A 13668-nucleotide genomic window follows, 5' to 3' on the forward strand; every position below is an offset into this window, starting at 1 on the left:
ATATCAGCCCACTCCAGCCATATTTTAATAGTCCTTACAATGGGTTTCACAAGACAGATGATAAAAGTGGTTTAATTGTCAAATGTAGGTGAGGGGACATTTTTATTCAACAGCAATGCTAGTGTACACACAATCACGGTTGGATCTGAGGATGTTTGGAATGTACTCCATAAGCCACACCTTGGGTTAGTATAATAATGTTGTAAAGGACAATAATGTAAGTGAAGGTTGTGTAGGTGTCCTGATAAAATCCGGGTGGATCCCTTCTTTAATCCCCTGCTCTTTCACTAAAGAATGTTGACTTATCAAAATGTCTCTTCAAAATGTATCACAGTGTGCAATTAGAAATCAAAGGTGGTATTAAATTGGTAAACATGTAAAACCTGCCTAATTACATGGGGTTACAAAGGTACTTTATGAAAACAGCACAAAGCTTTCAAATGCTTCCTAGTCCTGACAGTTGACTAATTAAACGAAGTTTTTACTATTTGGAGCCTTTAAATATTTTTCATGTTTCAACTCTTTAAAAAGAGGTTATAACCAGTCTATGTACTGATACTGGAGGTTTTGATAGTTTTGTAATACAAGCACCGACCACACTTACCAGCTCAACCAGACAACATAGGTTTGAAGGTCAGTCACGCAGATCAAAGTAGCACAAAGACTCTTGTTCCCGCTGGCTCGTTGGTCTAGGGGTATGATTCTCGCTTCGGGTGCGAGAGGTCCCGGGTTCAAATCCCGGATGAGCCCTCGTTTAGTCAAATGCTTCGTTGAACTATACAAAAAACGTATTAAGTGTCCTGTTAAAATCTAATGATTAAACAAAAATGACACATGCTGATACACTGGTAGAAGTTGGTAAGCTTATGTGGATGCAAATACCCTTCATGCCTTTAATGACACCTCATGCTTAAACTGGCATCTGTCTAGGCTGGCTCGTTGGTCTTGGAGTATGATTCTCGCTTAGGGTGCGAGAGGTCCCGGGGTCAAATCCTGGATGAGCCTTTGCTTACCCATGTTTAATTTGTCAACTGCCTCTTCAGGTTCTAATCCCAGTGTGCAAATGGAAATTAAATGGGGTGATTAAATGGCAAAACTTGAACAGCTTTCTACCTGGATGCCAGACCACATTATTAAAATTTTAACCTTTAGCTTAAACTTTGAAAAATAAAATCATGCTGTCAGATTTATTCTAAAAGCCATCGATAGGTTTTGTGAATCCATGTTTAAATTTAAAGCACTGTCATTGTTGATAGTTTTTTTATTAACAATTGATAAAACATGTTTATCTCTATTTTGTTGATAAAAAAAGTGGAGAAATTCCTCACATAGATCAGGAGACTCATCAAGGTGCGGGGTCTCGACCGGACTTAAAATTGTACTAATTTTATTGTAAAGAACATGCAAGATAATTAATAGAGAAAGTACTGTTCCATCATTATGAAAGACACAATATAAGCACTACATGAGCTAACAAAGAGGAAATGTGATAAGAAAAATATTCAAATTGAAATGAATTTACTACCTGAGCCTCAGTACAAAGAGAACCAGAAAGACTGTCTATTCATTTCGAACTTAAATGAATAAAACAGATAAAACTTGTTTTACTTTGTAAACTATTCCAGATAAAATACATCTGTTTAAAAAGCAAACAGCTCCACCTAGTGAGAACAAAACACATCACATTAAAGAGTTTTTGTGCAGCATGACTGGAGTTGCTGTTACTGTGGGCTCCATGGCGCAGTAACACAGTGCAGAATCTGTTACAGCAGCAGAGGAGATCTTCAGCTCCACTTTCATATCTTCTGTATTAAGATTAATAGACAGACGTGGATCAGTTGGTTCAGCATAAGTGACATCTTTTGTGGATCGTCTAATCAGCCCCATAAACTCTGGTTTTGATCCAGGTTTGTGATAATACCACTGGAGATTATATGGTAATCCTGTATATGTGCAGGACAGTGTGATGCTGCTTCCTTCTGTTGAAGATGAACTGGGTTGGTCTGGTTCAATGCTGTCAGCAGCTTCTGCTATAAGAACATAATTTACAGTGGGGTCAAAAAGTATTAAGTCAGCCACTGATTGTGCAAGTTCTCCTACTTAGAAAGATGAGAGAGGTCTGTAATTTTCATCATAGGTACACTTCAACTATGAGAGACAAAATGAGAAAAAAAAATCCAGGAAATCACATTGTAGGATTTTTAAAGAATTTATTCATAAATTATGGTGGAAAATAAGTATTTGGTCAATAACAAACAAGCAAGATTTCTGGCTCTCACAGACCTGTAACTTCTTCTTTAAGAAGCTCTTCTGTCCTCCACTCGTTACCTGTATTAATGGCACCTGTTTGACCTCGTTATCTGTATAAAAGACACCTGTCCACAGCCTCAAACAGTCAGACTCCAAACTCAACCATGGCCAAGACCAAAGAGCTGTCAAAGGACACCAGGAAGAAAATTGTAGACCTGCACCAGGCTGGGAAGAGTGAATCTACAATATGCAAGCAGGTTGGTGTGAATAAATCAACTGTGGGAACAACTGTAAGAAAATGGAAGACATACAAGACCACTGATAATCTCCCTTGTTGTCAAGATCTCATCCCGTGGGGTCAAAATGATCATGAGAACGGTGAGCAAAAATCCCAGAACTACACGGAGGGACCTGATGAATGACCTGCAGAGAGCTGGGACCAAAATAACAAAGGCTACCATCAGTATACACACTACGCCGAGAGGGACTCAAATCCTGCAGTGCCAGGCGTGTCCCCCTGCTTAAGCCAGTACATGTCCAGGCCCGTCTGAAGTTTGCCAGAGAGCATATGGATGATCCAGAAGAGGATTGGGAGAATATCATGTGGTCAGATGAAACCAAAATGGAACTTTTTGGTAAAAACTCAACTCGTCGTGTTTGGAGGAAGAACCCAAGAACACCATACCTACTGTGAAGCATGGGGGTGGAAACATCATGCTTTGGGGCTGTTTTTCTGCAAAGGGGACAGGACGACTGATCCGTGTTAAGGGAAGAATGAACGGGGCCATGTATCGTGAGATTTTAAGCCAAAACCTCCTTTCATCAGTGAGAGCATTGAAGATGGAACGTGGCTGGGTCTTCCAGCATGACAATGATCCCAAACACACCGCTCGGGCAACGAAGGAGTGGCTCCGTAAAAAGCATTTCAAGGACCTGGAGTGGCCTAGCCAGTCTCCATACCTCACCCCCATAGAAAATTTGTGGAGTCCGTGTTGCCCAGCGACAGCCCCAAAACATCACTGCTCTAGAGGAGATCTGCATGGAGGAATGGGCCAAAATACCAGCTACAGTGTGTGCAAACCTGGTGAAGACTTACAGAAAACGTTTCACCTCTGTCATTGCCAACAAAGGTTATGTTACAAAGTATTGAGTTGAACTTTTGTTATTGACCAAATACTTATTTTCCACCATAATTTACAAATAAATTCTTTAAAAATCCTACAATGTGATTTCCTGGATTTTTTTTTTCTCATTTTGTCTCTCATAGTTGAAGTGTACCTATGATGAAAATTACAGACCTCTCTCATCTTTCTAAGTAGGAGAACTTCCACAATCAGTGGCTGACTAAATACTTTTTGGCCCCACTGTATGCAAACCAATATAATATTCATATAAATTAGATGATAATAATAATAATAATAAATGTAATTAACAAAGAATAAAAAAATATATATTTACCAGTGTGAGCAACAACAATAAATGCTAAAACAAGAAGTAACATGGTTGTTCTGAGTGTCAGTTCAAATAACCAGGTTTAAAGAAAATGCAAATTTTTACATTTTGTTCTCACATCTAGCTCCCCCCACAGTCATAGTGAATCATGAGGAGGGTCTAAATCTAGAAGCAGCTTCCTTACTGCTTTTCTGCCTGTGCGGACTTATATGTGTTTTAGTATGCAGTGCTAGGCTACTTACAAAGACTGCAGTTACAGAAGATGGTATGAAACAACTTTTTTTTCCAGAAGACTTGGTAGTATTAAAATCACTTATTATTATGCCGGATTTCTCAGTTGAGTTGTTAAGTAATTAATGATCTAATGCCCTATCTTCTTTTATCATATATAAAAAAGCACAATTAAATGAATAGAAAAACAGTACAGATCAGGTCTCATTGTGCAAAAATAGGAAATAGAAACAGGAAATTGTCATATAAAATTGATAGTCTGCAAAAAAAAAAATTAAGGATTACTTCTGTCAGTCTATGCACACAACAGAGCTAACAAAACCACTAAAAACAAACCCAATTTTCAGAAAAGTTTGGACACTTTTTAAAATGCAATAACACAAGAATCTGTGATTTGTTCATTTTCTTGAACCTTTATTTAAGTAACAAAAATACAAGGACAAGATTTCCAATATTTTACTGACCAGTTTAATCGTAACATATAAACATAAATCACTGCTACTGAGTTATGGCTCCTACAAGCACTGTGTTACATTACCATTCCAATTATTTCTACTTTTAATTGTTTGGGAACTGAGGATACTAATTCATGAAGTTTTGCAAGTGACATTTTTAGCCTACTTTTGCTTAATATACTGCTCACAAAAATTAGGGGATATTTCAAAATGAATATGAAGCGATTAAAAAAAGAAGCATTTGATTTTTTTTTATTAAACAAGAACATCAGAAAAGCAAACAATAAGTCAAAGAAAGTTGTTCGATTATGCAAATGAGATTCAAAGTCAGTTATCTGATTGAGTAGCAAGTGACATATTAGTGGGGGTGAACAGGAGCATGTCAAACCGGACGAGAGTGTCACACATTGACTGTTCAGTAGGGTGTATGGTCACCCAAGACTGCCAAAACACACTGACAGCGATGGGGCATGGACAAGATCAGACTGTCCAGTAGTTCTCGATCCTCTGCCACTCTTGCTCCAGGGCAACTTCCAGCTCAAGAAGTGTTGTGGGAGGAATTGGACGGTTTGCCAGACGTCTTCCCAGTGCATCCCAAGCATGTTCAATGGGATTCATGTCTGGAGAACGTGAAGGCCAGTCCTTCTTTTTTTAATTGCTTCATATTCATTTTGAAATATCTCGTAATTTTTGTGAGCAGTGTACAAGACTTCAGTGGAAATGGAGCTTGTATTATTATGTATTTAAAATTTTAATTAATCCTACCCTAATTTTAAAACATATACCATATGGTTATTTTCATCCATATGTGCTCATCATTTCACTGCCTTAAATGCAGTTTTATACACCATGTTAACTTGGATTCATGTTCACCTTAACAGAAAAATAGGTTTCAGTTGCTTAAAGAGAAGCAATCATGCAGTGTAGCTGATTGGATTAAAGTGATAGCCAGTGGTGTGTTGCTTGGTTGGTACAGTAGTCTAATGCTCTAGGTTACCACTGCAGATATCTTGATCTCTCAAGTTTGAATCTCAGGAGATGCTATTGACCTGGCCGGGCATCCATACAGACATGATTGACTTTGTCTGAGGAATGGCAAAGGTCAAATTTATTGCTGCAGTACATTTGCACCCTCTGCTGTTTGAGGTGCCTATACACTAGAGATGGATGATTTGTAGCACTTAGTGTATCTCTCCAAAAACTAATCCCTTAAATATGGATTGCATGTCAGGTAAAGAACCAGGAGAGGTCATTACATTAACAGTCAATACACAGGCCTACATCAAAATTCTGGAGACTTTTTTATTTCATAAATAAAAAATAGACTTGCTGATGAAGTCATTTTTAGAATGATAATGTATCTTCTATTGAAAATACACAACACTGGTCCATGACGAAGCTTCATCCTACAAAGCTGATTTGTCAACCACTATTTAAGAAGTTGAAATTTACTTTGACTTTCATTTGATTGCAGACAGGATGAACCTGAGATATTTCATGTTTTATCTGCTCAACTTCATTTAATTTATTAATAAACATCCATTCCTGCATTTCAGGCCTGCAACACATTCCAAAAAAAGTTGGGACAGTAAAGCATTTACCACTTTGTAATGTTGCCATTTCTTTTTCACCACACTTAAAAGATGTTTTGACACTGAAGATACCAAGTGATTTAGTGTTTCAGCTTTTATTTTGTTTCATTCTTCCTGCAAACACGTCTTAAGATGTGCAATAGTACGGGGTCGTCGTTGTCGCATTTTCCTTTCAAAAGTCTCTACACATTTTCTATTGGGGACAGGTCAGGACTGCAGCCATGCCTTTGTAATGTGTGCAGCATGTGGTTTTGCATTGTCTTGTTGAATAATGCATGGACGTCCCTGGAAAATATGTTGTCTTTAAGGCAGCACATGTTGCTTTAAAATCTCACTGTACTTTTCTGCATTAATGCTGCCATCACAGAAGTGTAAATGACCTTTACCAAGGGCACTGACACAGCTCCAGACCCTGACTTTTGGGCTTGTTGCTGATAACAGTCTAAATGGTTCTTTTCATGCTTATGAAGTCTTAGTAGTTAGCAAAAAAGAGACAATGTTAAGCTTGAGTGTAGCGGTCATGGGCAAAATAGACAGATGGGGCTTAGCAGCAATATAAACATGCACTAAATAGGCATGATGGTGCAAGACCATACTGTCTAATGAAATCAAAGTCTTTGGTCTGGAGCACACAACGTCTATTTCTTCCAAATAATATCTGGTCTACTAATTTATCTTAGCACACACATTTACACTGTGTGATGATCCATCACAGATGCATCTAAGCCCAGAGAACTTGATGCTGTTTCCGGACATGGCTAACATGAGACTTCCTTTTTTGCACAGTAAAGTTTTAAGTGGCATTTGTGAATGTAACTCTATACTGTAGTGCTTAACAAAGGTTTGCCAAAGTAACACACATGTGGTTATATGAGTTATTGATGAATGACAGATCTTGATGCAGTGCTCTCTGAGGGATCGGAGATCATGAGTGTTAAGCACTGAAATTCATCCAAGTTTCTTAAATTGTTTAATGATATTATGCACTGATAAAGGACAACTATGCAAATCCCTTCCAATCTTTCTTTAAGAAACAGACAAGATAACTGAATAAACCAATATAGTGTGAGGTCACTGCTTCACCTTATTGGTAATGCCAAAGATTAGTAAGATCTTTTTACAGTCTGGTAGACATTAAGTTTGGTTGTGTAAAACTAGCTAAAGTAGCTTACCAAGTTAAATACAACTTAATTACAACAATTACCAATTATTTTTTACAAGGATGATATGGGTGTTAATTACCATGTTTTGTTAAATAATACAATATATATTCAGAGAGCAGGTGCTACTTGTATTGTGTGTGTGGTTAACTGATAAGATGTAAAAGGAAAAACAAACTTTGATCTTCTGAGCTTCAAAGAGCTTTATATATGTGAGTTTTTGTACAGCATCTCAATAGTTTTGTATCACTGGGTGTCTCTAAGAGCACAATGATAGAGAGCAGAATCTGTCAGCTGTGGATTGTTAATAATAAGTTCAGTAGATGTATCATCTGTGTTTGACTGTAATCGAGAGCCAGTGGGATTGTGCTCATCACCACTACGTGATTTTGCACCTTTATACAGTAAAAACTGTGGTGCGCTGTTAGGAATTTGTTTGTACCAGTAAAGCCAAACAGAACTGCTGCTGGACTGATATGAACATTTTAGAGTAACAGACTCTGTTTCTTTCCTGACAATGTTGGCATCTATTGGTCTAATTTCATCTGCAAAACCACCTGTTGTAAAAAAAAGAAAATAATTTAAACAAAATTGATTTGTCAGCAAACACAATGTAATAAATAAAATAACCTTTATTTATTAATAAATGTGTTTATTATTACCTGATGCTAATGTGAGAATCAGTGTTATGTATCTCCCAATTTGCAGCAAGTTGCATAACTGATGCATTTCTGAACACAGCTTTGTGAGCACTCGGTATAACAGTTCTGTATGAAAGTCAACACTCACATAAGTCTTTAGGAAGCCACACACAGGAAGTGCAGAAGCTTCAGCACAACTACACACACCAGTTTCAGTATCAGTTGTTCACTAAGTATATTAAAACTCTTAGTTTATGTTTTGGATTTAGTTTGATAGCAATTAACTCTAACTCTGACATTTTTAACATCGTCATTAAGAAGTTTTACTGAGACCCCATATGAGCGAACACACACACACACACACACACACACACACACACACACACACCTACATACACACAAAATAAGTAAATAAACCATAAAAGTTTTAACATGTAGCCCTGTTGGAATAAAAGTAGATGTAAGTATACTGATCTTCAATATACTACATTGCACCATAGTGTACTTGCTGTCACACTAATGATCAGGAGTGTTAAAATAGAACAACTATTTTTGTACTTATACTTTAATTATACAAAAATAATACAAACACTTGTCTTTAATTGTGTTAAGTATAATAAACGGTACTTCAGTAGGACTATTTTAAGTATAATTCCTTAATTTTTTATGTGTACTACAGCATGTGTATATACCTCCCAGTTTCACTTACACTTAAAGTGAAATGAAAACACATTTAATCACTGTTCATGTGTATTATTATTATGCATTGACTACATTAGAAATGTCTTAGACATCAAATATATTAACTTAAAATAACACTGTCAGAAAAACTTCTTTCTAGTCCTGATTATTTGTAGTGCATAGCAATGTGTTTATGAGTCACGCACTGATCTCCATTTTTTGTTGTCTGCATGGAGGCGCCATCGACCAGCCAGCAAAGGTTATAATTACTTCAGTTATGGTAATCCAAGATGCCATCTAAGAACTGGGAGCACACATTTATTAATAATATAATATTAATTTATAAAGTTTATACCAGCTTGTTGTTGAAGTGAATTTTTACATGTTATTAAAATCAGTTTTAATTAGTAAGTCAAATCGATCTGTAATACTGATGATATGTTAAATAAACTGTTTGGTCACTTGAAAATACACTTGAAATGTATAATTTAAGTAATTCATTCTTCTTCTTATCATAATTAGGGTCATGGTTGAGCTAAACATTAAGAGTTCATTAGGTAAAATGCAGGGATATGTATTATAAAGTACCTGAATATGTTTTTTTAATGTTATATATTTTTTTATTCATACATTCATTTTCTTATCTGCTTATCCAGTTAGAGTCGCTGGGGGTGCTGGAGCCTATCCCAGCTTTTCAATAGGCGCAAGGCAAACAGTATCACCCTGGACGGGGCACCATCGCAGGGTAGACACACACACACACACACATTCACTTATAGGGCATTTCAGTGTCTCCAAATTAAAATGACTGTATGGTTTTGGACTGTGGGAGGAAACCGGAGCTCCCGGAGAAAACCCACACAAACATGGGGAGAACATGCAAACTCCGCACAGAAAGGACCCAGACCACCCCGCCTGGGACTCGAAACTGGGACCTTCTTGCTGTGAGGCGACAGTGCTACCCACTTAACCACCGTGCCACCATTAATTAATTTTCCCTCTGTAATTTATATACATTTATATACATATATATATATATATATTTAAAATGATTATATTTCAAAATAAAATATATATAAAAAATAAGTCACTTAAAAAATACACTTAAGTAAAACTCTTGTATAACGTGTTAAAAGTGTGCTTTAAGTGAATTAATACAGCAGTTATTTAATATACTTTGCAAAAAATGACTAAACATCTATTTGAAAAGAAGTATTTAAGAAGTATAATAAATTAAATAAAAGTTAATTTTAACCAAAAGTATACTTTATGGTTATGTATTTATTAAAAGTATACTTTATTAAAGTAACTTTTTTTCGAAAAGTATGATAAAAGTGTACTTGCTACAATTTGATCAGTGTGACATTAATATATTTGAACATGTTTAAAATAAGTACAGACATTTGCAAGTTTATTTACACTATACCTAAACAAATCTCAGTGTATTTTACACCACTAGAGTGGTGTGTGTGGTGCTGCTACTAGTGTAACAAAGTTGTGTGTGTGTGTGTGGTGTAATGTATTATGGTAGATATTGTGTTGTACTGGTACAGATGTAACATGTGCAATTAATAAAATCTTTTCAAATGTTGGTTTCTTTTTCCAGTTTATTACATTTCACTCCCCATTGTAAAGTGTAAAAATGAGAGAGAGGAAAATAGGTAATCCAGCTGGAATAACATAACTGTGTTGAAGTTTTTGTACAGTGCAGCTGGGTTTCCTGTCACTGTGGACTGCAGAGCACAGTAATATATTACAGAGTCTGATACTGCAGCAGAGGAGATGCTCAGATCCACTTGTTTAATGTCTTTATGAACATCAGCAAATAAACCAGGTGGGATGTTTTCACTCAGAGATCCACCTGGATAGATGTAAAGAAGGAACTCTGGTTTAGATTTTGGATATTGCCGGTACCAGTGTAAGTTCCCTACCATCTGGGTGAAGTCTTTGTAGCTGCAGGACAGAGTAACAGTATCACCTTCAGTTACACTTTTATCTGCAAAAAGTGGCTTTATTGGATCTGCCATAGAATCACCTGTGATAGAGAACAGAGCATAATCACATTCTGATCACAGACTAATGTTTCCTAATTTGATAATAATAATTATAGAAATATTAAAAATAATACTATTAATCTTTAAGATAATCATATGTACTCACCTAGTGAAATCCACATACACATGAATATAAAGGTGAACATGATGGGTGTGTATCAGTATGAGAATATTTCTGTAAATGCTTCTCTACAGTGGTTGTAGCATCATACATTATAATAAAGCTCCACCTCATGGTATCACATGGCAGTGACAACACCATCTTCTTTGCTCTATATTCAGAGTTGCATGTGGAATCTTGAGTCCTGAGCACATTGTAAACAAACACAAGCCACATGGGATCAACTTTATTCGAAATATTGTGTATATACAGTAGGTGTCCACTTTTGCAACATGCTACATCTATTATTGTATTTCAACATAAAATAAATGATCTTATTTAATAATTGTTGTAAAATATTTCCTGAACTCTCAAAATGTGTAAATAATAATTTACTAATAATTAAATACTTGGCTAAACTTATTTGCCAATAAGATCTAAAATCAAATATACATCATATAATAAAAAGTTAAATAAAGTATTTTGATTCATAGAGGTATGATTAAGTCAGTGGTGTAGTAACAATCCAGGACAAAAAAAATCATTTAAATATGTAAATAAAACATTAATTTCACTTTTGCCCCGATGATTCCCTTCTTAGGCAGAGATTTGGAGGATCTAATCAGGGTAGGCCTAATGACAGCTGAAAATGTATTAAAGGTTTAGTCATTTAACCATCGTTACTTACAGAGGATATGAAAGATAAAACAAAGTAATGCATTTTCAGCATGTTGATGTTTGTAGAATATATTGTAAATACAGTAATACTTATTCAGATTTTGATTATAATAATAATTACTATGCCTGTGCTATTCTGTTTTCAGAGCCTTCTCAGGCGGTTTATAAAGTGAGATGTTCAGGTTGATGTTTCCCCAGTAAATCTGGTCAAGCTTGATGTGACAGACCAAAAATTTTGGGTCAGTCCAAAGCAAGTGGACATTGGCTTGGGAGCCACAGCTGCCCTCAAGGTACCATTTATTATCTTGGATGACTTCAACAATGTGCTACATCAGCTGCAAGTAATTTGACTACTTAAGTATTTATTCTAAAACAACCAATAGATTAGATTAAGATTAGACATCAAGCAGTTGACTTATTCACAGGATTTGTAAAATGTTGTGTAGTGTAAGTTACACATAGGGAGAGTTTATTTGATGTTTCAGGAGACACATGACTTTTGTGCATTTGTCAGGGCATGTCAGGCAGTCAGGGTGGAAGTGAGCGTGATGTGTTACAGTTCATGCGAGACAGCCAGAGTGCTCTGTCAAAAATTTGTCAGAACATTCTATTGAAGTGCCCACTGAAGTACCCCACTGTCCGAAATATGCTGTGCCTGGACCCCCAAAAGATGCACACTGAACCAGACATGTGCTTGAAAAAAATGAAGGCCCTCGTCATGAAATTTGTGCAGGACAAGAAGTTGTCAGGAGGAGTCACAGCGGGTAACATCTGTAGACATATTAGAAATAAGAACAGTTACCTATGGTTTAGCAAAGGGAGTCTTTAGGCACCTTCTTTAAACCAGTGGTTTTAAAAGTGAACTCCAGGGGAATCATTTATTCTCACTATAATTCCATCAATAAATCACACAGTGACAGAATGTATGACAATTTTGGTCATAGGATTCATACACTTTTTGTAATAAGACCTCTAAAAGCAAAAATCTTAAAAGATGGGGATTTGTGGTCTAATTTGTGCCAGTTTCGGGGTCCTTGACATGAGAAAGCTTGAGAACCACTGCTCTAAATGTTATTGCATCTCTCCCTTCAATGTCGTTGACTAAGACAATATCTTATTTCAGTAAATAGCCATATTTTAGATGTCAAGTTATACTAGCCTATTACTTGCATCTTTTTAGTTGTATTTTATTTTATTGGAAATATAGCCTAGTAGGAGTTGTAACACATGTCTGTAGGCCTAATAAATGTTCTTGGACTTAGTTCAAATATAGTTGGAAATCTGAGATTCATTTTCCAGAGTATATTGAATATAAATCTCTTGTGATTTCCACAAAATATAATTTTAACTGGAAAATATACAAATGTGTTTGTCTTTATGTAAATGCAGGTGATAAGATTGCACAACAGTTTCAGAAGTTCCTGTTTAATGAGGCCAGAGGAGAGGAATTCATGGTCTTCAGTGCATTGGATGGGACATTGCGAGTTGACAGCTTCCTGCATAAGGCCATGAATGGATATGCAGAACTTTGGAGCTTTGTGGAAAAGCTACTGCTTCTGTCCCATGGACAAGCCACTGTGGAGCGTGGATTCTCCATAAACAAGGAGGTGGAGATGTGCAATATGAACGAGGACACTATAGTCTCACAGAGACTGATCTGCGACTATGTGAGGATGTGTGGTGGAGTGGTCAAAGTGCCACTAACTAAAGAGCTGCTAAATGAATGTGCAACTTCACGCAACCGGTATAGGATCTTCTTGGAAGATGAGAGGAAGAAAAAGGAAAAGGCAAAACAGATGAACAAGAGAAAAGGGGCTGAAAATGAGCTTGAACAGCTACGCAAGAAAAGAAGAACAATCTTAACTGTGTGTGACACTCTAGAGAAGGAGGCAGATAGCCTTGCAGAGAAGGCTGAGAATACAGCTGGGACCAAGATGGCAGAGCTCATCACTAAATCCAACTCCATGAGAAAAAGATGCAAGGACAAGAGAGGGGAGTTGATGGACCTAGACCATGAAATTGAGAAGAGAGTGGCAGAGCTACGCTACATGTCTTGAAGAGAATTTTGACCTCTTGAATTTGACCTGTTCATTGGTTTCTCTCTAAGATTCATGTGATAACATTTTGTGTTGTTTTGCAAACAAGCTGTTTTGAGGACTTTTTTTTAGCTTATATTTACAACGCAGTATGCTTTACATGTTATTTTATAATTCTGTATGGTTTCTACATGCAAGTCAGTGTGTTGTTTAATGTAATGCAGCTTATGTATCTTATGCTGGCTCTGTTCTGCATCACAATGGAACAAAATTGAAAAGATTGTTGATAACAATTAAGTTAAGTTTTGATTTCCAATGTGGGAGACAATAAATTGAAT

At 36.4% G+C, this 13668-nt stretch overlaps 2 protein-coding genes and 1 non-coding gene across 3 annotated transcripts; 2 read left to right on the forward strand and 1 right to left on the reverse strand.

Moving 5' to 3' along the window:
* Positions 1–678: 678 nt before the first annotated feature.
* trnap-cgg (transfer RNA proline (anticodon CGG)) lies at positions 679–750 on the forward strand. The gene has a single exon. It is a non-coding gene; the product is annotated as a tRNA-Pro (tRNA).
* Positions 751–1680: 930 nt separating this feature from the next.
* LOC134307245 (uncharacterized) lies at positions 1681–10662 on the reverse strand. The gene is made up of 3 exons (XM_062990444.1): positions 10623–10662; positions 10084–10497; positions 1681–2030 (listed from the first exon to the last, which is right to left on the reverse strand). The coding sequence occupies exons 1-3, from the start codon at positions 10660–10662 to the stop codon at positions 1681–1683; spliced, it is 804 nt and encodes a 267-aa protein (XP_062846514.1).
* Positions 10663–11201: 539 nt separating this feature from the next.
* LOC134307246 (uncharacterized) lies at positions 11202–13351 on the forward strand. Its single transcript, XM_062990446.1, has 3 exons — positions 11202–11243; positions 11809–12058; positions 12684–13351. The coding sequence occupies exons 1-3, from the start codon at positions 11202–11204 to the stop codon at positions 13349–13351; spliced, it is 960 nt and encodes a 319-aa protein (XP_062846516.1).
* Positions 13352–13668: the final 317 nt, after the last annotated feature.

Source organism: Trichomycterus rosablanca, unplaced genomic scaffold, assembly GCF_030014385.1.
Source record: "Trichomycterus rosablanca isolate fTriRos1 unplaced genomic scaffold, fTriRos1.hap1 scaffold_259, whole genome shotgun sequence".
NCBI classification, from domain to species: Eukaryota; Metazoa; Chordata; class Actinopteri; order Siluriformes; family Trichomycteridae; genus Trichomycterus; species Trichomycterus rosablanca.

What these genes read in the sequence shown, in the direction of transcription:
- LOC134307246 (XM_062990446.1), top strand. Translation starts at nt 11,202, where the DNA reads ATGATTCCCTTCTTAGGCAGAGATTTGGAGGATCTAATCAGG. An exon ending in ATTTGGAGGATCTAATCAGG is followed by an intron (nt 11,244 to 11,808) that starts GTAGGCCTAATG and finishes TGCATTTGTCAG; the next exon opens with GGCATGTCAGGCAGTCAGGG. An exon ending in GTCAGGAGGAGTCACAGCGG is followed by an intron (nt 12,059 to 12,683) that starts GTAACATCTGTA and finishes ATGTAAATGCAG; the next exon opens with GTGATAAGATTGCACAACAG.
- LOC134307245 (XM_062990444.1), bottom strand. Translation starts at nt 10,662, where the DNA reads ATGTTCACCTTTATATTCATGTGTATGTGGATTTCACTAG. An exon ending in GTGTATGTGGATTTCACTAG is followed by an intron (nt 10,498 to 10,622) that starts GTGAGTACATAT and finishes TCTCTATCACAG; the next exon opens with GTGATTCTATGGCAGATCCA. An exon ending in TTTACACTTTACAATGGGGA is followed by an intron (nt 2,031 to 10,083) that starts GTGAAATGTAAT and finishes ATGTTCTTATAG; the next exon opens with CAGAAGCTGCTGACAGCATT.